Source organism: Peromyscus leucopus, chromosome 8a, assembly GCF_004664715.2.
Source record: "Peromyscus leucopus breed LL Stock chromosome 8a, UCI_PerLeu_2.1, whole genome shotgun sequence".
In the NCBI taxonomy this organism is placed as follows: domain Eukaryota; kingdom Metazoa; phylum Chordata; class Mammalia; order Rodentia; family Cricetidae; genus Peromyscus; species Peromyscus leucopus.
The window spans coordinates 55,779,255-55,804,818 of NC_051085.1; the positions used below are offsets into that span (position 1 = coordinate 55,779,255).

Genomic DNA, 25,564 nt, shown 5'->3' on the forward strand with positions numbered 1-25,564 from the left:
ACACATAGTGTCCCACTCACTACACTGCACTGCATACCCTACAATCTGACCCACTGCAGTCTACTGCATACCCAACAGACCCACTCACTGCACTGCACTGCATACCCTACAATCTGACCCACTGCAGTCTACTGCATACCCGACACACCCACACACTGCACTGGTGCCTGGCTAACGCTGGCCCATTCCTACTCCAGTTCATTTGTGTGTCTGCTGAAAACAAATAGAACCCAGAGAAATGACTTGAAAGTGTGTGTGTGTGTGTGTGTGTGTGTGTGTGTGTGTGTGTGTGTACAGCATCAATCCCAAAGGTGAGCACAGGCTGACTCATTAAATACACATCTATACACTTGTCCCACACAAGCATGCACAGCCATGCACTTTATCCGAGCAGAGATGGCACACAGTGTGCCCTGTGGCTTCTTAGGAGACTCTGCTGCAGGACCATAGTCTTTTACTCAGAAGCTCACCTGGAATGAAAGAGTCAGAGGTGGGCCTCTCTGGTCCTGTGCTGTGCAGACGCAACAGAAGGTAAGAGGTGCCTGGGGCAGACGGTTGGTGGCTGGCAGCACACCCAAGGGGGTTCCCAGGCTACTGTTCTGACTCCCCTGGCAGTGAGTTCTCTCATCAGGACGCTATGCTCCGCCAAGCATATTCCCTGAGAACAGAGCAGCACCCATCCCTGGGAAAGCAGCTGTCATGGCCAACAATGCCCTCGGTTCTCTCAGCTGCCTCCCTAGCACTGGGGTGTTAGCTCTGGAAAACCATGGGTGAGGAGGAGAGGGTCACATAAATGTCTCGTGTGTGCTTTCATTTCTCAGCAGAGCCCTGATGTCTGCGTCAGCAGTTCATTTCACTGCTCCTCACTGAGCTCTGGCCCGAGAACTAGCAAAGTAATCCTGACTCTCCTAAACTGCTTCTTGCAAACCCAGTGACTATTTTACTCATGGGGCTGGAAAGACGACTCTAGAACCCCGGAGCAAGCAAGAAAAGGCAGCCTGAGTTTCCAACACCTCCCATAGCCAGGGAAGGTTCCAATATCATCCATGTGCACAGAATATTTCAGCCTAGCACTGGGAGAAGCACACAGCCAAAACTTATATCATGGTTATCAATCTTCTGCCCCAGAATTTATCCATTCCTGATCATCACATGCTTGGAGAACAAGATGTCTGTTATAACATGGACTCTTTCTTTGCACCCAGAGTTCATACCATGGGGCCCTGCAACCACTACAGGAAGTCGTCATGAGGACATAATGGAGGTGATGCTAACCAAATACCCAGTGCTGTTCTTGGTGATAATGATGCTTACACTAACCCACTTCCTCTGTATATAGCAGACAGTCTCAGATTCCAGAACTATGGCATTCAGCCATAGGCTGAAAGTGTGCAGCCTTCAGATCCTACAGAATGTGTGAGAAGCAGAAGAGAGGAGATAGGTGGGGCTATTCTTTCATTTTAAGCCACCTGATTCCAGGGACCCTCCTCACCCCTGGTCATGTCATAAACACACAAGCTTCAGTCCTGTGGAGAGTTACTCTGGTGTGCCCAGGACCCTGGGGTTGGGGAAATGTGGTCAGAAAACCCATGCTTGTCCATAGGAGATCAAACAGAAAAAGAAAATGCACAAATGCACAACTGAGCAATGCTGTACACCAGGGCTGGCTTTTCATCTCTGCTTAATCCTTTTCTGTTTCTTGAATTAAACATGTATTAGGTGTCCTTCCATACTACCCTGTCATGGAATAATTTTTTTGTGCACTGTGAAGAAATGTCACTCTGATTGGTTTAATAAAAAGCTGAGTGGCCAATAGCAAGGCAGGATTTTCTGGGCAGAGAGGACACTGGGAAGAAGATGACAGAAATGCCAGGGGATACAGAGCAAGCAGAATGGGCAGTATGAAGATGAGGTAATAAAGCCACGAGGCAGAAAGTAAATGAATAGAAGTGGGTTAATTTGTTATAAGAGCCAGTTAGAAACAAGCCTAAGATAAGACCAAGCTTTCATAATTAATAATGTCATAATTAATCGTTGGGGAGCTGAAAGTCCCTATGAAAAATCTGCCTACACTCCACCATTGACCAGCCAAGGTCATGTCCCACTCCTTTCCACTGTGGTTCTAAGCTTTTCAAAGTCGTGTTCACCAATGTATTCATGCCCAACCTTTTCCTCTCTAATTACAGGTGCAAGTCCACCAGCTCAACTTGACCAATGCAGGGGCTTTACTCCTCATTCTGACACCACGGAGAGTGTGGTCCCTGCATCTCATCACCTCATTACTCGCTGTCAGACGCACTACTACAGCCAAAGACAAACACCCACTCTGTCTCACTTTCTGACCCCCAGAGTTTGTCTTCCACCTTTGTGTTGCTCTGTCCTGTTTCCATTGGCTTAACTCCCATCCCATCCACAAACCTTCCCATCAGCCCGATACTGAAGGAATTTCCCAGGCCCCAGTGCTGTGGTCATCCCTGGTACCGGACCAGGACTTGCTTTGCTGTGTGCTGTCTGGTCCTTGCTCCTTCCTCTGCTTGGGATCAGTAGGGGAAGCAGAGCCCTACTGTGTCCCTGAATCCTTTTCTGAATCCTTTCGTGGTTCTGATCAGAGTCACAGAAAGGTTCTGCTCCTGTCTAACAAGAAGAACCAGCAACCAGGGTCATGTGCACGCTAGGGCCTTCATTGGGAGCAGGACCTGTGTCGAAGACAACTGCTTTGAACCTTGAACCTGCACACACACTAGGAAAGCCGGCAGCCAAGGGATATCACTTCTTTCAGTTTCAAGAAACAAAATGTCAGTTCTCCCTAGGTGAAATGCCCAATCCCTTTCCAGAAGGCATCCCACTCTTTTTAAAAAAGGGAAAGAGATTCACTTATAGAAACCTTTTTTTTATAATTTATTTGCTGTTGTTAACCTTCAGTATAAAAATGGAGCTCTAGCTGAACGTAGGGTTTCAGTGGTGAAAAACTGACCCAATGAACAAATAAATAAATATTTACAATCTTTGGCAAAAACAATGTTTCATTAACGTAGATGAGAAGCTTTTGTTCTTTAAAACTACATAAATAATTTACAAAAATAATATGGTACATTGAATGTATTCACATCGTCCCCACCACCTTGTACCATTCAACCAAATGCCCCAAGTGAAAGCCTAAAAGTTCTTCACATCCTCACAGTCAGAAGCCTCATGCTGGCCTTGGGAATACAGTTCCACAGAAAGTAAAAAGTGCAGGATAACAAAACACAGGGGTATGCGCCCTCAAAGACACTCACACAAATAACTGTGTCCAGACAAATTGTGAAAACTCAGATCAGAGGCATGGATTCTTTCTATCTGACTTAGAAATGCAATTGCCATTGCCAGAAAAGGGATTGTGCTCCACCCTAACCAGAGGGACAAGATATACTTCCACTGAACTCATGTGGAGCAAGAGACAGTACTTCCAGCTGGGAAGGCATGCAGCTTAAAGCAATAAAATAAAATAAACCAAGCGTATGTCTGTTATGGTGTGACTGATTAATGGGTGTGTCTGGGGGAAAATGTTTTCTTCAGCCTTAAAATAAAAAGAACCTATATACAGCAAATAGATAACAGTAAAAGGAACTGAATTAAAACCATTGGTAACTGTGCACATTGAGGTTCCATTTTATCATGACAGAGATCCTTGTATTTCAACCAGCAGATATTTGGTAAGTGTATCTTTATATCATTATATCCTTGTCATATGCTCATTTCTAGAAATTACACTACAAATTTGTTACTTTGCATGTTTAAAATAAGTTATTAGTGAGTGGAGCTACATTTCAAATTAATTTAATAAATATTAACAAAACAGTTGTACCTATAACCTTAATGAAATTTGTTACCAAATTAGGCAAAGGCAACTTTTGCATCATTCCAAAGGCTAGACTAGGAGTAGGGTACCAAAGTGCATTTGTCAACTTATCTGCCAGCCTGTTTCCTAGTAGCAGGGACAGGGAAGGATGCCCAGATGGAGATCCCAGCAGTCAGTGTGCAGAGCCCGATGACTTCCACTCAGGTAGGCTCTCCATGAGGCCCAACCTAGGCAGCCAGCTTACCAGGAGGTGCGTGCTTGCCTCTGCTGAGCTTTCGTTTTGAAAGCTCTGAGAAGCTGGCAGCTGGGGCCCTGAAAGATTCCCTTTTGCAAGGACACACCTTCTTTATCTATGTCAAGTCAGCTGTAACTGTGGGCCAAGACGTGTAAGAAGTGGCTTTCATATAATTTTTCAATCATTTTCTATGCCCCGATTAGTCAATGTTTAATATCACTGGACAAGGGGTCACAGCCGTGTGACTACCTTCTGGCCTCTTCCTTACTGCAGCCAAGTACACCTGATCTTTCTTTATAATTGGCCTTGCAGGATTTGTGTGTCATTGTAGAACAGCACGAATCCAAGAACAGTGACAACATTAAGCACTGAAAGTAGGTGAGCAATAGTTTTCATGCTTAATTTATGAGAATGACTTATACACAATATTCCCTTCAACTCCATATACACATAAATACTGCAAGTAATTACATTTTCATGTAAACGTCATTCTTTTTAAACAAACAAGAAAAGGCAATTGCAACAACATGCTCAGTTTTCACTCCACAGTGAGTCTCCTATTTCATCAAACTGCTTCCCAGGAGCAGGCTAGATGCTCATCTTGCAGCTCCCTTGGTGCTTATCATGTGAAGGCACTTGGACTCGATGCTGAAGAAGGAGGTGAAGATCCACTCAGTTAAGGTCAAGAAACAGGAAATGTCGAAAGAGAAGAAAGCTGCAAGGGCCAAGATGGACCGACTTTGTGTCTAGCAAACAGTGTCTGCAGCATGTTGATGGAGCCGCAGGCTTGCCCTCTAGACATCTAGAAGAGAAGGAGCAATGGGATTAGGATGGAACAACCAGGGGGGTTTTATTTTGTTTCTTTCTTTGTTCATCTCATACCTGTAACCCAGACTGGCCTAGAACTTACTATGTAGCTCAGACTGATATCAAATGAAGCAAACCTCCTGCCTTGGGCTCCCAAGTACTAATATTACATGTATCTGTTTTTACCTATAACCTCAACTATCACCATATTAATTTTATGATGTCATATGTAAAATAGATGGGTAGAGCAGACTGATAGATGACTGATGGTTGTTTGGGTGATGAGTAGATGAAAGATGAGTGAATGGATGAAATGATAGAAGGATGGATGAGTATTTGGATGGATGGATGGATGGATGGATGATGGATAAATAGGTGTTGGGAAAGATGGGTGCATAGATGGATGGATTAATGAGTGGACATGAAGAAAAGAAATCTCTCCAATGGAATCCTAACATAAGAAAAAGATCTTCAGTGGAAAGAGAGAAAACAATGTTCTTGTCTTTGATTCTCTTTGATTTGTGTATTACTTTAAAGATGTGAGTATTGGAAAATATTTCTGAGCTTTACTAATCTCTGCAGAAGGCATGCCATTAGGCTATACTTGAATCAAGTTTGCTTTCAGGTTTATATTTTGGTTCAGATAAATAAACTTCTAGCAGTATAACTAAGAAGTAGAGTCATTTCTTCCTTCACTTCTTCCTTCTATCCCTCTTCCTTCCTTCTTCTTTTCCTGCTTCCTTTCCTTTCTTATTTCAATTTTTAGTAAAGATAGTAATATAAAATGCCCCTAGAAACTCAGAAAGTATGGAAACAGGAAGCTATAGGACTCAGTACAGTGGTGGTGGATCACCTGTGAACTATCAGAAAGATTCAGATTCAATTTAGAACAAAAAGAAGCCAGAGAGAGAGAGAGAGAGAGAGAGAGAGAGAGAGAGAGAGAGAGAGAGAGAGAGAGAGAGAGAGAACATAAGTTGCCTGAACTACATCTTTGCTGGAAGGGTAGAAGCCCTAACTCATCATTCATTCCCCCTGAAATGAAGCCTCTATAGACAGAAAAGTGGGTGTCAGCCCTCCCTGGTCCAGTGACCATTCCCTGATGAGAACATGCACTTACCTCTGCATTCATACTTGAGGTCCGAGAAGTAGACCATTTCTTGGGAAAAGACAAACAGGCCCAGCCGTCCACCAGCATAAGTTTGGTCATAGATTGGTCCTGAATCAGCCATGACCTGCTTTCCTTCATGCACTAAGACTCTAAAACAGGTAAGGGAGTAAAGGATAAAAGAGAACTTGAAATCTGCAGTACATTCACTGGAAGCTAGTGGTTGGTTCTGGATGTCAGCTGCTGATCAAGAGGAAACGACTGTCCTTGTTTGGTGCTAAGGATGAAAGCATGGCCTTGTATATGCTGACCAAGAGTTCTCTGCTCTACCACTGAGTTACACCCAGACCAACCCAGAGGGATCTATAATCCCACTCTCTGCTCAGGGTTTTTGCAACTGGGCTAGGCTTGCTTTCCCTGTAGGAACACCAGGCCCTGTCAGGGAGCAGGATCTGAAGGACCCATTTCTTCTCACAGGCAAAGCTGCTGCACTCTTGGTGTGTGTGATTACAACCACCCAGGTTTGCAGCAGGTTGCCTTTAAGAGCCAAGGTAGTGTGCAGAGTGAAGGGTGTTTCCTAACTGCCTGTAGGGGAAGAGGGCCTGTTTCTCTTCTTTGGAGCTAGGTCAGGTCTTCCCCTGAGTATGGCTCCCTTAGTTTTCATTTTCCATGAAAATTCCAAGTTTCATCTTTGTCCCATTGTAAGAGCTGTCTGTGAGTGGGAACAGGACTCGATCTTCCTGGCCCAGAGTGGGAATTGATGCCACAGAGTTCCCTGATGGAGCACATAGCAAATGGGACCCCTTTGAAGGGACATCACACCCTACATACCAGTTTATACCACACCTGCCCAGACCCTCAAGGATCCGCAAACACCAGATAGCCAACAGTGATGTGGCACAGTGGTAGAACATTTGCTTATCATATACAAAATCCTGGATTCCATCCAGATGGATGTGCAGTGGTTTTCATATCACCCAACAAATATCTTAAGACATAGACTTTTTTTTAAGATTTTAAAGTAAGTGGTGTATAGTAAGGATGCAAGATAGATGAGAAAAGGCATTCAAAACTGAGGAATCCAGAGAAGAATATAAAAGAGTTCATTATGGCATAGTTACCTATTGATACTCTCCAATGGGAAGGAAGACAGAGAAGGCAGATTGTCAACCCAATGGAAAAGCAGACTGTCTATTCAATAGGAATCAGACTGTCTATCCAATGGGAAGCAGACTGTCTACCCAATGGGAAGCAGACTATCTATCCAATGGGAAGCAGACTGTCTATCCAATGGGAAGCAGACTGTCTATCCAATGGGAAGCAGACTGTCTATCCAATGGAAAAGCAGACTGTCTATCCAATGGGAAGCAGACTGTCTATCCAATGGGAATCAGACTGTCTACCCAATGGGAAGCAGACTGTCTACCCATTGAAAGAGCCATCTGGCCATTAAATGGAAAGGCATACTTGTTATGGAAAAGAAGATTAGCCCACCCAATGGGAAGAGAGTCCCGAGGAGCCTGTCATTGGACAGAAATGCACAGCTGCCCTTACCTCATGTAGCCGGTCTTAGGCCTGTGAATCAGGTGCCACCTGTAGGCGGTGTAGTCTTTCCAGCCAATGTTTTTGGGGTCGTGCCATAGTGTGCGCACCTGTGGAAAAGCAACATTGTTGAAGGATGAGGTACATGCCTCTCTACCACTCTTCTCCCCCTGGACTGTGCAAAGCAATACCCCACTATCTGTACTACCCCTCTGGTTTATTTTGTTTTGCATGATACATTTCAAACACTGTGTATCATCTACCCTGCTATGCACACCAATGGGGTGCTACAATATGCACTTAAATCCACTGCATACTGTGTTGCAGTTAGCACTAAGAGCATGACACTTGGCCCAGACAGTCATGGATCTGAATCCAGATCTTCTCTTTTTGGATGTGAAACTATCAACAGAACCCTGATATTGTCCTGTCTCTGTAAGAGATCGGACATGTGTTCAATCTTGTCAACTGTGTTGGCATGAGCACTGGGCATTCTGTGTCTAATAAAGTAAGTGTTCAATGCCAACTATTAAAATGATTTCTACTTGAATAAAAATTAACTGAGAACATAATTTAAAATTAATGAGCGTGTAGAGTTTGTCTGGAAGAGGTCATCAACTGCCCGGCCCCTCACCTGGCCTTCTGTGTTTCCCGTGTGCCACAGGGCGTTCCTCAGATGCTCGCCAGTACCAGTCGTGGAGTTTACCACTTTGAGTGACACGCCAGAGTAGCCATAAGCCCGACTTGGCTTGTTTTCCCAGTAGGTCTGGGTGACCTGCTTCCACATCACTACGTAGAAGCGGCTGCTTGACTGGTAGCCAAAGACGAAGCCCGCATAATCATCATCCCGGTCAGTGTTGACATAGAACGTGCCACTGAAGTCCACAGATCCAAACTCATCAAAACCTGGACACAGAGGAAATATGCATGGTCTGAAGGCCCAGGGAAAAGTACCTCAGGGGCCCCTGTCTGTGGTGGTATTGTGTTCCCCAAAATATTGTGCATGCTAATAAACTTATCTGGAGTCAGAAAACAGAACAGCCACAATATTAAACTTAGAGGTTAGGCAGTGGTAGCACACGCCTTTAATCCTAGCATTCCAGAGGCAGAAATCTCTGTGTGTTCAAGGATACAGCCAAGCATGGTGACTCACACCTTTAATCCCAGAAAGTGAGCCTTTAATCCCAGGGAGTGATGGCAGAAAGTAGAAAGGTATATAAGGCGTGAAGACCAGAAACTAGAAGCTTTTAGCTGATTAAGTATTCAGGCTTTCAAGAAGCACAGTTCAGCTGAGATTCATTTGGATGAGGACTCAGAGGTTTCCAGTCTGAGGAAACAGGATCATCTGAGGAATTGGCGAGGTGAGGTAGCTGTGGCTTGTTCTGCTTCTCTGATCTTCCAGTATTTACCCCAATACCTTGCTCCAGGTTTGTTTTTAATTAATAAGACCTTCTAAAATTCATGCTACGCCTGTCACAGAAACATGGTCTGAAGAGCTTAGGCTGGTTCTGCTCCAGGCTCTTCTCTGAGAGGTTAGCAAACGTTATGAAACTTGTGACCCAACCAATAGTTCTGTTGGGCTCCAGAGCACAGCGGCTCCACTGTGTCATGTACCATTTCAGACAGTCCACAATATGAACTGGCTCATTGAACACCAGTTCCACAGACCTGAGAGGCAAACCTGGGCTTTCCCAGGGCCCCTTACCAGGTTAGGAAGCGAGACTGTTCTACACACCAAGGAAGACTAAGGCTACCAGGGAAATTCTCCTGAGTCTTGTCCACACGGCCCCACTTGGCCTCTCAACAGCCATCACCTCACTCAGTATCTCAGGCTCACCTACGGCAATGCCAGGGTCTGAGTTTGCTGTCTGCACCAGCTCTTTGCCTTGGTGACGAATTACCCAGTTGGGATCGATTTGTGTGGTTCCCTTGGGATCCAGAGGGACCATCTGGAAGTTTCTGAAGTCTGTCTCGGTGATAGCGTTGTTCTCAGGGCACACGTCATCAATATCTGGGACGTTGTCGTTGTCAAAGTCATCTTTACAGATGTCACCTCGGCCATCACCTGTGGACAAGAAAGAAGTGAACACAGGGGACAAGGTGGGCGATTTGCACTTGTTTTTCAGTGCATGCGCAGGGACCTCTGGGTCCCCAAGATCTAAGACTGAGCACCCTCCAGATAACTACAGCTTGAGAGTCGACTGCCACCTAAACATTGAGCTTGTAAAGCTGCAAAGAATCCCAGGGATGCTTTTTAAAACACCATCACAGCCAAGGGCAGAGAGATCAGACCCTCACAAGGGCTCTGCCCTCCCACACTCAGAGGTAGCTGACAATGTCTAAGTTCATCTCTCACTGTCATTCTTAGTCACTGGAGCCATTTTAATTTGTTCGGCTTTCCAGTGAAACCTTTCCAGTTCACATGACTTTCCCCAGGGAGATTGGGCCCAATGAGATTGGTCGACAAGGGGGGAGAGGTCATGCCTGTGACCTTACAACTGCCCTGCCCTTGGCCACAGGCAGAGGCAATGAGGTAAACTAGGCACTCTGCTGGAACCTCTTAGTTCAAAAGGAAGAAAAGAAGCCATATTTAGTATCAAGATTAGTATCTTCATCCCCCCATTCTTTAAACTAGTTCCCAGTTCTGTATCCACGGCCACACACACCCCTACTGTATGACACACTTAGTTAGGTGTACAGGTATTTTCTTTTCTTGAGATGGGGAGGGCCTCCGTAGGGCTTACCTCAAGGATGACTTTGAACTTCTGGTCATCCTGCTTCTGCCTCCTGAGATAAAGGTACTCACCACTCTGCCTTGTGTGTAGTGCTGAGTTCCATGCACAAGAGGCAAGTGTTCTACCAATTAAGGTACATCCCTAGCCTCAGTAGTGGAATCTTAAAAGTATTAAAAATGTTGGCCTAGGTACAACAGCCTCTCTTCCTTCCCAGTCCTCTTCCTAGATGAGCCAAATCCCATCTCCCCCCCTGTTGGCACTGGTGTCTGCACCAAGCTGGGAACTTTCTGCTGAAAGTCTTCTTTCCTGTGCAGGGAGGATCCTGGAGCTGCCCTTGGGCCTAGGCCAGTCTTTTCACGTGCTTCTGAGTCATATTGGCTCAACACCCCAGGACTCCTGGTCTCCATTTGTTCAGGATAAGTGTCTTCCAAATAAAGCTTGGATCATTCTGGCCATTGGGAGGGAGTTCATGGCCAGCCTATCAGCAAGTACAACTGTGTGCTTTGTTATTCGGGATTGTAGTCCTTTCTGGGGTGTGACTTCCTCCAGAGCTTGCACAATTACAGACCACTAATTTACACAGGCCTTCCATTTTACACTTTCCCTATTTTAGTTACTAGATACAAAACAATAAATCCCCCATCCTGTCACGGGCTGCATATGGTGAACCTTATTTCTTTCAAGGTGATTGCCAAAGGTTTTCAAAAGTATCCTTCAAAGGGATATTGGGAGGTTTCCTTATCCTGGCATGCACAAACACACTTCTCCTCTATCGTTGGTAGAATATTAAACACACAAAAAGAAGTTGAAACTGCCAAGCAGGCTAGACAGAAAACCAGCCATCCCTGTGGCCAGCACCCTAAGATGGTCATCCTGCTGACTTTTGAATTTTAAGGTGGCTTTGTAACCACGGAAGCTCTGCCTCTGAGGGACTGCTCACGCAGTTTGCAATGCCCGTGTGAGCTGAGGAAGGCACCCACCGTCCGAGTCCTCCTGGTCTGGGTTGAATACCAGTCTGCAGTTGTCCCTGTCATCTGGAACACCATCGTTGTCATCGTCGGAGTCACAGGCATCGCCCTTGCCATCATTGTCATGGTCAGCCTGGTTGGAGTTGGAGATGTACGGGCAGTTGTCCTGGTTGTTCTGGTGGCCGTCGTCATCTATGTCTTCGTTGTTGTCACATTGATCTCCCACGAGATCGTTGTCCAGATCCGTCTGGAAGAGAGGGCAGGAAGCAAACACCATGAGTACCCCCTGAGGAAGCACATGAAGGCGGGGACGATAAACTAGAGAGCCACCCCACTGTGTTACAGGTCAGTACTGGGGGGCAAGGTGCAAAAGTGGGGTATGCTGGCTCACTTACTGTCCACACAGAATGGAGCCTGGAATCCAGACACGTGGGTCCAGGTCCTCCCAGCCTGTGCCCCATCCCGTAGGGATGGCTGGCTACCCTCAACAACCACTGGTACCACTTTTCCCACCATTTGTTACTGTACACTCTGCAGACCATACTAATAGGTCACATTCTCCTTGTCCCTTCCAGAGGCAAGCCTGGAAATGTAGCTGGTTCTGGGTTTGCCTCAGGGTAACCATGGAGACCAATTTCTCCCCAGGCAGTGAGGGGAAGCCACTTCCTCACTTGGCCTGTGGCCACCGAGATACAATGAGCTTGGATTTGGGCTCTGTAAGAGGTTCCAGCTGGGATTATAGAAAAATCTATGCTGTCATCTTGGCAGAGCAGATGAGAGCCACACAGGAACATCTTTATGAAGCTGTCTGAGGATGTGGAACGCCCTGCTCTGAGATGCCGGGCACCCTCAAAGGGTCACCTCGAGGCAACAGCCGAGGGGCACAGGTCCCAGCTTGGAGACATTCCGTCACCTGGTCAGGGTTGTGCATCAGGGGGCAGTTGTCACAGTGGTCACCCACGCCGTCACCGTCTGTGTCTCTCTGGTCCGTGTTGTAAACATAGGGACAGTTGTCTCGTTCATTGAAAACATCTGTTGGTGGAAGAAATAAAGCAGTGATACACTGAGTTTGGAGGAGGGACATCATTTTCCCATCAGACTAGATAAGATGCAGACAAACTTTCACTGAGAAAATGGCAAAAAAAGTAAAGATTATTAGATTCATTGAAGAGTTATGATATGTTTTCCATTCAAATTCAAATTCCCAGTGAGACCATGTCTCAAAAAAAAAAAAAATCCCAATTTCCTTAGCCTAAAATACAGTTAGTGTTTGGAGTTCTCTGGGGCAATGCTGCCCAGTCAGAAGAGGGTAAATGTGGTGTGCCTCTGTACTTGCTACATTGGCTGTTCCCATTTAGATCTCAGGAAGTATGTGCTAAGTCCACAGGAAGGTGGTAGGCTCTGGCTGACGTTGCCTCCTCGTCCACATACAGTAGGAAAGAATCAGTGGTGGAGAGGCTTTTAGAAATCTGAAAATAGGTAAGAAAGTCCACCAGTACTGGAGAAATAATAATTTTTAAAAAAGATACAGTGGCAAAGTGAAGGGTCATAACTAATAAATCAGAAAGAAGGGACCCTGAACACTGGCCTTGCCTCAGCCCAAGGAAGAGGAGGACACTTGTGGAGGGATGAAGGCCAATTAGAAAGGACCCTTAAAACGACCAGGGTATAAGAACCTAAGACCCCAGTCAGCATAACAGATGCACTAGCCTACATCAGGATAGAATGAGATGCCTGCTGACTGCATTAAGCTCTAAAAAGGCAGCGTGGTCCAGACTGTCCTGAGGATAAGGTTGGATGTAGAAGCTCACTGGAAAGTTCTACAAGAACGTATGTGCTGAGATAGGTCCAAATATCAGGGTAGAGTGAGTCAAAGTGGATGAAGGGACTCCGGGCTGGGAAGGGATGAGGAGAGGGGGTGAGACCGACTTGGTACACAGAGAAGTAGAGCAGAGCAGTGATCCGAGTGTCTCCTGGCTCTACAGTGACACCCTGAGACAGGAGTGACTGGGTCCCCAGGGCGATGTGGTAGGTCTCTGGGCTCTATTACAGAGGCTACCAGGCCTCGGGGTAAAATGTCAACCTGCAGTGACGTCAGAGCTTTTCTATATCAATCCACCTGTCTAGGGTCCAGATCCTGTAGTTAGACCTGATCGATAAACAGCAAGAGGTGAGACAAACTGCACTCCTCAAGCCTTTCTCAGAGCAGAGGGATGAGGCAGGAGCACAGTTCTTGTGTGCTTTAGTCGGAGCATTCACTGCAGAAGATGCAGTGCAGGGAGGAAGGGGTAGCAGCTGTGAGGCTGGCATCAGGGAAGAAGATGCAGAGAACTAAGGTTTTCTAAGAAGGGGCCCAAGGCTTGTGGGCAAAGATAAGCTATTTAAGGAATAAATTGCATAATGTAAAGATAAAGTTGAGCTCCTCCAAATAGTTTGGAATTGTGAGTGCAGCTAGGTCTTGTGTACAGGGAGGGCTGCTACCAGGACCCACAAAGATACCAAAATCCAGATGTCCACACCCATTACACAAAATGGTGTATATTTACAAGCCATCTAGGTCCAACCTCCTACATACTTAAAAGTTATCTCTGTATTATAATTTTATTGTTTCATTTAATGACAAGGTAAAGGTCTAGGGGTTAGTAAGATGGCTCTGTGGGCAGATGTGCTGGCAACACAAGCCAGATGACCCAAGTTCGGTCCTCAGAACTCAACATTAAAACAAAATAAACAAACAAAGACCAGATGCAGTGGTGAGCATCTTCAACCCCAGCCCCTCTACGGCAAGGTGAGCAGAAGATGCAGGAGAATCACCTGGACGTTCCCAGAATAGCTTGTCTGGAGGACCACGGGAAGGAAACCAGAGAGACCCTGTCTCAAGAAGGTGGAAGAAGAGAAGCAACTCCCGAGAGTTGTTTGCTGACCCCCACGTGCACAGGGCAGCACCCTCCCCCTCCACACACTCTCAGACACACAGAAATAAATGAACTTCAGCGTCTACGTGCTCGTTAGATGCAATCTCCTTTTCAACGCTCTGCCTGTGGTTAGTTGATTGGTGGCTGTGGACCTGAGTACACAGCGCGCTGACTCAGTGGTCATCACGAATCCTGATCTGTGTCACTAGAAATAAGCAGAGCCACTGACCGTCCCCATCGATGTCCACGGAGCAGGCATCCCCTTCACCATTGTTGTCGGTATCAATCTGTGCTGGGTTGTGCACATAGGGGCAGTTATCACAGCGGTCTCCCACCTCATCCTTGTCATAGTCTAACTGGCGGGGATTGAAGAGAAGCTGGCAATTGTCCTAAAAAAAAAACAACCAGAGAAGGACTTCAGAAAGAACACAGAACATACGTCCGGTTGCCGTAAGACAGTTCATGCTCACGAAACAACCAACAGAGAACCAATGAAAACGAGTCCATTAGCCCTCCACAGGCTCCTTTTCAACATCATGTGGTTTTACAGCTATGTGTACACCACTCTCCTTTCCCATAAGTGTTAAGATTTCCTATTGCAAAGTGGCTGTTTCACCTACTTCACGGGGACGTCAAATAGATGAGAGAGTAGATGAGAGGATGGGCGGATGGGTAAGAAGAGAAGAGCGTTGAATCCCCTCATAGAGAATCTATCCTCAGGGAGCTGGGTGAGCCACACGTTAAACCTTCTGCCTGTGGCACCCATTGCTTGCCTCAAGCACAGCTCACCAGAAAAAAGGAAGCCAATAAGGTCTTTTGATGTCGTTAAATAAAGTGACATTGCTGAGCAGTTTCTGAGCTGTACACCAGGGAGCCCCATGCACGGACTAATCAGCATTTGCATGGTCAACTTTCTCTGTTGGTGGCTTCGGGGAACTGTTCACAAACATGTGCCAGCAGACCCACCCTGGGGGGACTCAGTGTTTGAAGGCAGCGCCCATCCTACCTTCTCATCGCTAACACCGTCATTATCATCGTCCTCATCACAAGCATCTCCAATTCCATCCTTATCAAAATCCTCCTGGCCGGAATTTGGCAGTTTAGGGCAGTTGTCCTGTGATTTGGAGAGGAATGATAACCATGAAAGCATTCCAAAGTGGCCTTATTTCCAAAACAGGGAAAATAAAACAAGACTTATGAAGCCAAAGATATAAATATCTGATACAAGTCCTCAGATAAAAGCAGAAGAATGGGGGTCAGAGCCAGCTGGCCTGGACCTGTGCTGTGCTTTTAAGTCCTACCCTGGGAATGATGTCACTGCTGCACACAAGTAGACAAAGGGAGCCCTTTTCTGAGCCCAGGATCCCCAGGAAGGGATCAGACACCTGGGAGAACAGAGGAGGGTGAGGGGTGCCTGTCCTGGGAGAAGTGGAGGAGCAGATGTTTCGAGTCCAGTTCCATCCCACAGCCACAGCCAATGAACCAAGAGCCCCAGTATGTATGCAAGCTCGGCCCTCCCTGGCCAGCAGGTCTCAAAGGAAGAAGCCTCTTTATCAGTGTGTGTGGTGCAGGCTTTGCAATTCCTGCACCTGACAGAAGCCTGGACGAAGGCAGGGCCAGCACCACTCCAGCTTGTCACAGTTGATAGACACGGGACAGCCGCGCCACTCTGTCCACTGTGCTGCGCCCCAAACCTGAGCCGCACGGACCCAACTGCAGGACTGTAGAAGAGCAGGGCGGAGAAGTCAGTGTTGGTTTCAACCACACTGATGCCTGTGTGCGTGCGTGCGTGCGTGCGTGTGTGTGTGTGTGCGCGCGCGCGCGCGCGCGCGCGCGCATAGCATGTATCTGTGTCTGTGGCAGGTCCTTTTTGAAACTCTTACATTGCTGTTTGAAATTCTGCAAATGTTTTGCAAACCAGGAATCACCACCGCACCACAAACTGGAGGAAACAGGCTCTCTGTGTGTGTGTGTGTGTGTGTGTGTGTGTGTGTAAATTGCTGCCTTGTTTCTGTGGCAATCTCGCTTGGTTAGCCAATACTTGCCATCTTCACTCAAGAGGCTATGAAATAAGAAATTCCTGCACTAAAAATTTATCACTTTTAACTTAAAATTGGGGTTAAATACACATATAATTGTGTTTTTTAAATGTCTTTTTGGTGGGGAGCCTTTTAGCACTTTTACTTGTGAAGTTACAGAGGCCCAACCTGTATCAACATCTGGTGCAGTAAATCAAATGCTGACTCCCCAAACATGTCTGCACCCTGTGGCACGTGTTGTCTTTGTAAAGGAAAACATTTGATGGGATCTTGCTAAGTTATCTCAAGCAGGGCAGCCTGTCTAGGGTCATTTCAGCCTCCCACACTCTGGGGCCAGGCATGGAATCAGCCTGTCCACCCTGCTGCTGATGGGCCGTGAACCAGCAACAAGCACCATGAGCGTGTACTGCTTTTCACAACCACCCCGGGGGACGAAAATGACATGAAGGCCGAGGCCACCTGTGTTCAGTGTTTGAGGTGGGCACCTGTGCACTCCACACATCAGACCCAAGTCCTCTTCACGCCTGCAGTTGCAGGAAAGTGTGCAGCTCTAACAAGGTTCAGTCTCAAAGTAGGAAGTTCATGTGGAGTGTGGGAGGGAACAAGATAATTCGGAGTTTCTCACTGTTTAGATCATTGCTTCCAAATTGGCCCAGTCTTTGAAGGCAGTGAATCCCTGAAGAGGACTGAGGGGCAGACCCTTACCCTGACTGAAGAGGACTGAGGGGCAGACCCTTACCCTGACTGAAGAGGACTGAGGGGCAGGCCATTTCACTGATGAAGAGGCATTAAGGCATAGACCCCTGACCCTGACTAAAAGGAGGGTCTGCAGCACACAGTCCTAGCTCTTGGCCTGAGATAAATGTGAGTCTCACCTTGATGCAGTGGTAGGTGGCATTGGTAGCGCACACCAGGTTGTTGTTGGGCCACCCATCCAGGTCTGAGTCCTCCCCGCAGATGAGCCCGTCTCCGGCATAGCCAGTCTGGCACTCACACTTGTACATGGGGTCACTGAAGTGGCCCAAGTAGATGCACTCCGCGTGCTTGTGGCAGTTGTGAGTCTTGTCCTTGCATGGATTTTCTGGCTCACACACCTGCAAGACCAAGAGTTGTAAGGACTACAGACAGGACTTACTAGGAAAGAAGGTGGCCCTCTGTACCCCTGAGAATGCGAAGAGGCTCATTTTTTGGGAGGACGTGGGGGGTATGGCATTGTGCTGCATTCTTAAAGTACTGGTTTGGATCTCTCAGGAAGCAGACTTTACTATTTTCTAGGGGTTATCGGAGCCAGATAAATATCATTTCTGACCTTACCATATGACACCACTTGCCATGGCATAGTTGTGATTCCCAACAAATGTGTTAGAATCTGTATCCCAGTGTAGTAGCTCCAGGAACCGAAGCCTCATTAGAGGTGTAGTCAGGATTCTCTCATTTCTGTATGTCAATGCTGAATCTCTCTGTCTCTGTCCGTCTCTGTCTCTTTCTCTGTCTCTCTGTCTGTCTCTGTCTCTCTGTGTCTCTCCCTGTGTCTCTGTCTCTGTCTGTCCCTGTCTCTGTCTCTCTGTGTCTCTCTCTGTGTCTCTGTCTCTGTCTCTGTCTCTCTCTCTCTGGCTTCTTCCATGTAATGACAACAGAGAGCCCAGAGCCCTGAACTAGATGCCTGGTCCTCAGTCTGGGATTTCCAGTCTCCAAAATTGTGATAAATAAGTGTCTTTCCTTTATCCCTTCCTACCTCAGGCATTCTGCTATAGCATCCCAGAACTGACCAAGGTGTCATTGCTGCCCAGGAGTTCATAGGCCCTTTGCATGAAAACATGTCAGTAGGAGACTCCCCAGACGAACAGAACCTGAGAGTCCTCCATGAGGTAAGCTCTGTCTCCATTTGTCTCTCAATGATGTTGCCCTTTCTCTTCCCTATCCCATCTCCACTTGCCTAGACTTGTCTGACTTTTTCAAGCCTTTAGGAACACAGGTAAGGCCAGCGCCACTTACTTGTTTCTCTGTCTGAGCAGCCTCCAGGCCAACCCCAAAGGGCTGGCTCCCCTTGTAGCGTGGGGGACAAGGCAAGCAATGGAAGCCAGGGTTGGTGTTGACACAGCGGGAAACTTTGTTGGTTGAGAAGCAGATGTCTGTGGCCACAGCGCACTGTGAGGACAAACAGAAGTGAGCCTCTCTCCATATTTCCACAGGACACCCTGCTGCCCAAGGTGGAGGTACCAACCTCATCCAGGTCTTCACAGTGGGTGCCATTGCCCAGGAAGCCCACTGGGCAGGAGCCACAGGACCAGGACCCATCGGGGAAGCTGTTGCACTTGGCTCCAGGAAAACACGGGTTGGATAAGCACCCATCTGCATGGAGACAGAGACAGGGCTATGACCAGATGCCACACACATATGCACTTGTAGGCACACACATATATAAATACACACACAGGTGTGTATGCCCTGTTACACACCAGTCAGGCACCTTCTCTCTCTCTCTCTCTCTCTCTCTCTCTCTCTCTCTCTCTCTCTCTCTCTCACACACACACACACACACACACACACACACACACACACACACACACACACGCCCTATTACTCACCAATAGGGCAGCTTCTCTTGTTGCACATTTGATGTTCCTTCACATCCCCCACACAGTCCTTCCCACCATACTGGGGCTCTGGGCTGTTGCAAACACGTGTCCGTTCACGGATCCCTCCAGCACAGGTGACGGTGCAGGTCGACCAAGGGGACCAGGGGCTCCAACGGCCATCAACTGTAGAGAAAACCAGGAAAGGTGTCTGGGAGGAGAATGGAGAGCTGGATTTATGACTGGCCCTGGCAAGAGCAGAGGGGAGATGAGGTTGATGTCCTGCTCTTCCAATGCAGTTGAAGAAACTGGTGTACAAGGGAAAAGGGAGGGGCTGACCTACTGTGAATTTCCACAGCCGTGATTCAGGGAGTGATATTGATAACCGAATTCCTGATAGATTGCTCTGCCTATAAAAGAAAATACTTGCAATCTTTTACAGCCAGGAGTCTAAGTTTTCTTACCGAGCCATGTCTCCAGAGTAGACCTCCCTCCAGCCTGAAACACTTTGTGGGATTGATTCTTATTGCACTGGGCAGATTGGCAGTGAAGATCTGGGTAGATATTCTGTTGCGGAAGCAATCCCCTGCATCCATACGCTGCAGAAGCCCAGCCTCCCTGGGGAGGTCCTGGTCTCTAAGCTGTGAGTCCCCTAAACTGCAACTTTGTAGCTCAGGCAGCCCTGTCCTGAGACCTACTGTTTACTTCCTGCTCCAGGTCCAAGTTCACAGTCCTGACTTACTTTCCTATAGATGACCATCTCTGTCCACTTGATTGATCTGTGCAAGGTACAGAGGCATCAGGCTAGCTCAGAGGTCAGGGTGGGCATCCAGTGATGGGTACAGAGACATCAGGCTAGCTCAGAGGTCCTGGTGGGCATCCAGTGATGGGCACTGACCTTAGCAAGAGGAGCCACACCCTCACTGTTCCAGCTGTGTGGGCCCTTGACTGAGTGACCAGATTCAGCTTGAGTTGGTGTTGGTGGCCAGCAGCCACCGTAGAGTGATGTCCTGCTCAGGCAGCCCCCTCGCCACCCCCTCGCCACCCCCTCGCCACCCCCTCACCACTTACAGTATCATCTACTTACTTGGGCACGGCACACCCTGGCAGGCCTTGGTCTCCCGGCCACTGCCCTTGCAGTTCTTGCCGCCCATTTGGGGTACCGGAGAGTTGCAGAGACGTATGCGGGTGACATTGCCAACTCCACAAGTCACAGAGCAGGAAGACCAGGGTGACCAGTGACTCCAGCCGCCGTTCTGCCGGACTGACGTAAAAACACAAGGTGGTCAGTGTCTCAGGCTGTGGCCCTGGGTTGGGCCATCCCCAGGTCTGTCTTCCCAGCCAATCCCTGTTTCCACCGCAGAGGGCAGGCAAAAGAGTACCACCTCCACCCAGAAGAAAGCTTCTCGCTTGGCAAAAACCTTCCCTGAGGCCATAGCCTCCAGACACCAGCAAATAGCTGTTGTTGGCACACCCACGTGGAGAGCCCTCCAGCCTACCCTGGAGGACGGCAGGGGCACACTCACTTCTTGTATCACATTTGCCCAGGCTGCAGGCCCTTGTCTGAATGGAGGGGCCCAGGCAGGCATTGCTGGTGACATCACAAGACCGGCCTCTCTGCTGGGTCCCAGAGCCACAGGTGACAGAACATTCGGTCCATTCTGCCCACGGAGACCAGTCCTCATCGTTGTCTGAAGCTAACCAAGAAAGTAAACATACACATGAGGTTGGGCCCTCCCTCTTCAAAAGCTCTGGGCAAGTCAGGCACCACGACCATGTGGGGAACTGCTTTGAAGACTTCTTAACAGGGAGGGGTTTGCAGGAGGGAGATTCTATGGGCAGAGGCCCACCACCTGGGCGAGAACTTGAGTACTTTCAAAGGGAAGAGCAAAGCACAGGGAAGAGGACACTGTCTGAGTGATAAAGACAGAGTAAGCTAGATGTGTTTAGGGAAGCTGGTTCACAGAGAAGAGGAGATGGCTCTGAAAGAGAATGTCTACGGGAAGCATTTTCAGAGCCAACAAGAGGTCATTTCTACATAGCATCTGTTGACTCACACAAGGTAGCAACATGTCAACCATTGGTTGAAATTACCGTTTGCATAATTTATTTCCAAACACTTCAAAGGAATTCCAATTTAAAAAAAAAAAAGACAATTTTCTTGAAGAAATTTTTCACAGGTACACAGAGTACGGTGTACCAATGCTGGGGCCTGAGCTGAAGGTGAAGTACACAGTAGGTCTCTTAGTGGGGGTCTCCTAACAGGAGTCCCTTTGGGTGACGAAGGGCGGAAAGAAGAGCAGCTGGACAGCACTGAGCCCAGGCAGTCAAGCACCCAGACTGTCTGCTGTACTCTTCCCCTCACTGATACAGGGGAAGCAGTCTCAGACACCCAGTAACGTGGTAGTGGCAATGCTGTGTTGAACAAGTAGCTGTGATTCTAGACACACACTGGAAGGAAAAGACCGGGATAAAACCTGACCCGAGCCATCCAGAACACTGGGGGATGGTGACTGGGTTGGAAGGGCTGCCCAGCAGTGCAGGGAAGCCACAGCTGGGCATCACCGGGAGGCCAGATCCAGACCCTTGGCACAGGGATTCACGGACCATGGGGGATTCTGAGTGAGGCATGAAGCTGAGTCTAGAAGCAGCAGCTCAGGTCCTTCTAGAGTTCATCGGAGCCTCCAGACCTCTGACGGCAGCCCAACTCCGTCTCCACAGTGTCAGACCTCACAGATCTGGCTCCACCATAGTCCGATTCTGTGTCATCTGGACCATGTCTCTGTAACTTGAATGCACCATTGAGTAACAGTCTCTGGGTTTTGTTTATTCGCTGTATCATGGGTTTCGCAGCGACGGCTCAGTCTTCCCTCAGCCCGGGTCTAGCTGCAGCTCCTCCTCACAGTGGCTACTGACACACGGGCCTTGTTCTTGGCCTGGGAGTTTGGTCCCCGCAGTATCACTAGGGGCCTGTTTGTCTGGGATGAGCCAGAACATAACAGCTGCAGGCACTTAATTTCTAGAGCTCCCAATGGCTTCCTGGCCACTGACGAGCAGCTGAAGCAGGGCCATAGCCACCCCTCTGCTCCTCCTCCACTGCCTGCCTCTAGGAATCTGAGCCTCACCCTCCTCTAGTCAAACCATAAAACAAATAAACAGATGCAATCACTAGGCCTCACAACATGCTCCCCGCCACCGCAGGAGACTCACAGTGAGGACAGGACGGACAGCACTCTCCTTCCACAAAGGTCGGGTTGGCACAGGTGGCTGGCGAGCAAGTGATTTGATTGCACACTGTTTTAAATTTCTGAAAGAAGAGGAAAATATTTGAGAAACAATTATTTAATGTAACAGACATCATCATGGGAGCTGGATGGGGAAAGATCGGCAAGATGGCTAGGTATTTTTCTGTCTGCCAATCCCACTTCAAATATAGGGTTTGAACAGACCCAAAGGGGACTCTGAGCACTGACACTCTGCCCTCCCACCATGACCAGAGAGATGACGGCATCAGCTTTTGAGCCCTCTGGGTGGGGAAGAAGAAGAATGACAGAATATTCCCAGATCCCCGATATCTGAGGTCAACACACGGACAGGGAACAATGAGAAGAAACTAAACCGTTGATATTTTCTTGATAATGACTAGGCTTCCCAGAGGCCTCTGTGAGCACTGAGGCCCTGCCAGAGATGAGTGGGGTCAGATACGCACCACCGGAGGGCTGATACAGCTGCGTCACCACTGTGTCTCTCCACATGGCAATGCGGGACAAGCCACTCCACCCCCTGGCTTGTGGTTTGTTTATGCATAGCACAACGAGGTCATTAAGTTGTTACATTTGTGTTACATTAAGAGTTACATTTGTGTTCACTTCCCTGTCTAAGGCTCTGGTGCTGAGCCTTCCATGTATCTAAACATCTTTCATACACATGTGCTGAATAGGTCATTGCCAGCCATTAGGATCTGCATGTGTTAATTTGAACGTGCCTCCCCTGTGCAGGGCATTTCTGCCTGCAGGAGAACTTGTCTGTGGAACTCACCTTGCAGGTACACGTGGTACAGCTGTCTACAACCCACGTTTCATTTTCTGCAAAGATCCGGCCTTCCTGCACACAGGCTGACATGTTCCTTGTCTTCAGAGGGCCCCCAATGAGTTCCAAAAGGAACTGGTTATCGTTGGACTGGAAACAGAAGTGAGAGTTAGGATAAGATTTCAATGTCTCTCTTCCATGGAGGAGCTTAGGTCAAGCACTGAAACCTCCAGGCGTAGATGTAGCTCTGCAAGAGGACTCGGTAAAGACAGATGCTACTGCAAAACCAGAAACTTCTGCAACAAAGACCACATCACAGAACTCGGATATACACACTGTCGGTCACCATGGCCTCCCTACCTCTTCTCTGCTCACAGCTAATATCCAACACACAGACATGCATAGGTGCTGCCCCCTCAACTCCTGGGCTGGCCATGCCTCAAAAACTACAATTGTGCACAGTGGGCAGAGGTCAGGGGTGCATTCGCCCACTCTTCCTTTTGTTCAGCAGATAGGATATGAAAGATAAGCGAGAACACACTAACAAGGAAGAAGACAGTCACAATACTGGCCACCTGGACATTCTACCAGGAAAAAAGAGGTAAAATGTAAAAACCAGATGAACCTGCACAAAATGCCACCAAACATGTACATAGCTGCCTTGGCCATACCAGAACTCTGTTGGTTCCCCCAAGGTATAATATCTGAACTTGGGGTAACAGGCTTTGGGGATCAGATAAGTGTCTTGAACCTTCTACTACAAAAACACACAGAAACACACCACCCCTGTGGCTTTGTGCAGATTCTGGGGTTCACCTGTTTCCTTGACCTCTAACCTCGTGTTCAGTGACCTGGACCTGGAATATATTGTGATTGCAGGGGAGCTGCCAGGTCCTGTGCTCAAGCCCTGTCCCTTCTGAGCTCTGTTGCCAGGTCAGCCAGGACCATCACTGTGCACCAAGCCTCAGTATTTCCTGGTATAGCAATGAATTAAATGATGCCACCTAGGGACCCTGACTAAGAGGGGAAATGAAGCAGGAGAAGCCTCTGCACAGGCCTTGGCACAGGCCTTTCTCCGCCAGCAATAGAGGAGCCTTTCAGGAAGTATGTGTGCGGAGCTCTCCCTGACCACCTCGGCTTCTCACGATTTTATGGGTGTCACAAGGCACTGCAGTCAGGAGAGACTACAACTCTCATCTCCCTCTTCAGAGCCAGAAAACACCCGCTCTGGGGTGTGAGACTTGTGCCCTGCTTCTGCACACTTTGAGACACACACATTCAGCCTTAGAAACTGTAGGGCTGAGACATTCCTCTCAACACTCAGCCCTTCTCATAGAATGCCTTCCTCTTCATGGATGTCTTGTATTTCCCAGGAGCACAGATTTATTATGGAGAACTTGTGCCCTGACTGTGTTGTTATTTGCAATACTTCCTTCTCTCTCTCTCTCTCTCTCTCTCTCTCTCTCTCTCTCTCTCTCTCTCTCTCTCTCTCCCCCTCTCTCTCCTCACTAACTTTGTGGTAGACCAGCGTCCTGAAGGGCCTGACCTGGATAGCCTCTTAATGTGGCTTTCTAATCAGTTTCTCCAAGGCAGTGAAGTATTCGTCCTCAGAGGCCTAACTGGTCCTAACTGGACCTGGCCCTTGAGGCTTCCATGCCAGACTGCCCTCTGTCCCCACAGCCCTCTCTTGCCAACTCCACCATCCACCAGGTACTCACCACTTTCTCCAGGTTCCTGCTCAGCTGGTTCACCATGACGTGCAATCCAGACAGCTCGTTCATCATGTTGCTCAGCTCCTCACAGGAGTGTGCACACACTTCCTGTGTCTTCTCCACACCCTGGCCCACCACCAGGTCTGTGGTGATGTGAGGACTCAGGTGGAGTGTCTCTGTATGCTCACTGATGGTGTTGACTTGAGCTAAGGGGGAGAGAGCCCGGTCAGTGGGGCACAGGCTCTGAGGTGGTAGACCTGCCACTGTGAGATGGCACCCACTGGTGTAGCCGGTGAAGCACAGCCACCAAGATGTCACCTCTGCAGCTATAAAGGGGCACCCATGAAACTCCCTGCTCTCTGGGAGTGGCCACATCCTAAATTGTATCCATCAACACAGGGGCATTTGGTGGCGACGGACAAGAGGAACCAGTCCCACTTTGCATGCCTGTATGGTTCCCCAGCAAGGCAGAGGTCCAGCCTAGGAACAGAGGAAGGCAGAGCATAGCGGTGGGAGACACGTAATCTGTAATGCAAGGTCATTTGTATTGCATCACACACCTCAGTAAAACCAAGTTGAGGGACAGAGCCTTGTCCTCATCCTAACCCCAAGTCTATTCCTCCAATGTATATCCTTACCCCTCACCCTCACCCTTCCCACGCCCCATTTCAACCTGAGTGCCCATTCTTGGGGCTTCCTTTCAGAATAAGAGCAAACTCAGGTATCTTCATACCAGAAACACACACCTCCAGGAAATACTGTTTTCCCTCCACACAGCATGCTCTGCTGCCCAGTGGATCCTCAGAAAGAAGGTAGCCCTGGCCCAGTCACAGAGAGTCTGCCTGGGCCATGCATTCATAGACCCCTTAATTCTCAAATTGCCTTGAGACAAGTCCAAAAACAGAGTCATCTTCAGTTAATCCAGAGCTAAGGAATCCAAGGAAGGGAGAGTTCCAGGGAGGGAGAAGGGGTGACGGGCATTCACCCCACAGCTGAGTGTTTATTACTTGGGATCAAAACCTTGTTGCAGTCCACATGGCTCCTGGAAGCCCCTTATATC

General features: G+C 48.2%; 1 protein-coding gene across 1 annotated transcript in view; it reads right to left on the minus strand.

The window, feature by feature from the left end:
- Positions 1-2,881: 2,881 nt before the first annotated feature.
- The window catches only part of Thbs2 (thrombospondin 2), a 30,108-nt gene continuing 7,425 nt past the window's right edge, over positions 2,882-25,564 (minus strand). The window contains exons 5-22 of the mRNA XM_028866603.2: positions 24,511-24,710; positions 22,802-22,942; positions 21,974-22,070; positions 20,290-20,460; positions 19,851-20,027; positions 18,776-18,949; positions 18,412-18,539; positions 18,183-18,335; positions 17,063-17,281; positions 15,155-15,262; positions 14,378-14,537; positions 12,147-12,265; positions 11,246-11,480; positions 9,368-9,595; positions 8,165-8,436; positions 7,543-7,640; positions 6,001-6,140; positions 2,882-4,878 (exon numbers count right to left, since the gene is read on the minus strand). Coding sequence (XP_028722436.1) covers positions 4,871-4,878; positions 6,001-6,140; positions 7,543-7,640; positions 8,165-8,436; positions 9,368-9,595; positions 11,246-11,480; positions 12,147-12,265; positions 14,378-14,537; positions 15,155-15,262; positions 17,063-17,281; positions 18,183-18,335; positions 18,412-18,539; positions 18,776-18,949; positions 19,851-20,027; positions 20,290-20,460; positions 21,974-22,070; positions 22,802-22,942; positions 24,511-24,710 — 2,828 coding nt within the window. The 3' untranslated portion in view covers positions 2,882-4,870. The remainder of the gene's footprint in view (positions 4,879-6,000; positions 6,141-7,542; positions 7,641-8,164; positions 8,437-9,367; positions 9,596-11,245; positions 11,481-12,146; positions 12,266-14,377; positions 14,538-15,154; positions 15,263-17,062; positions 17,282-18,182; positions 18,336-18,411; positions 18,540-18,775; positions 18,950-19,850; positions 20,028-20,289; positions 20,461-21,973; positions 22,071-22,801; positions 22,943-24,510; positions 24,711-25,564) is intronic.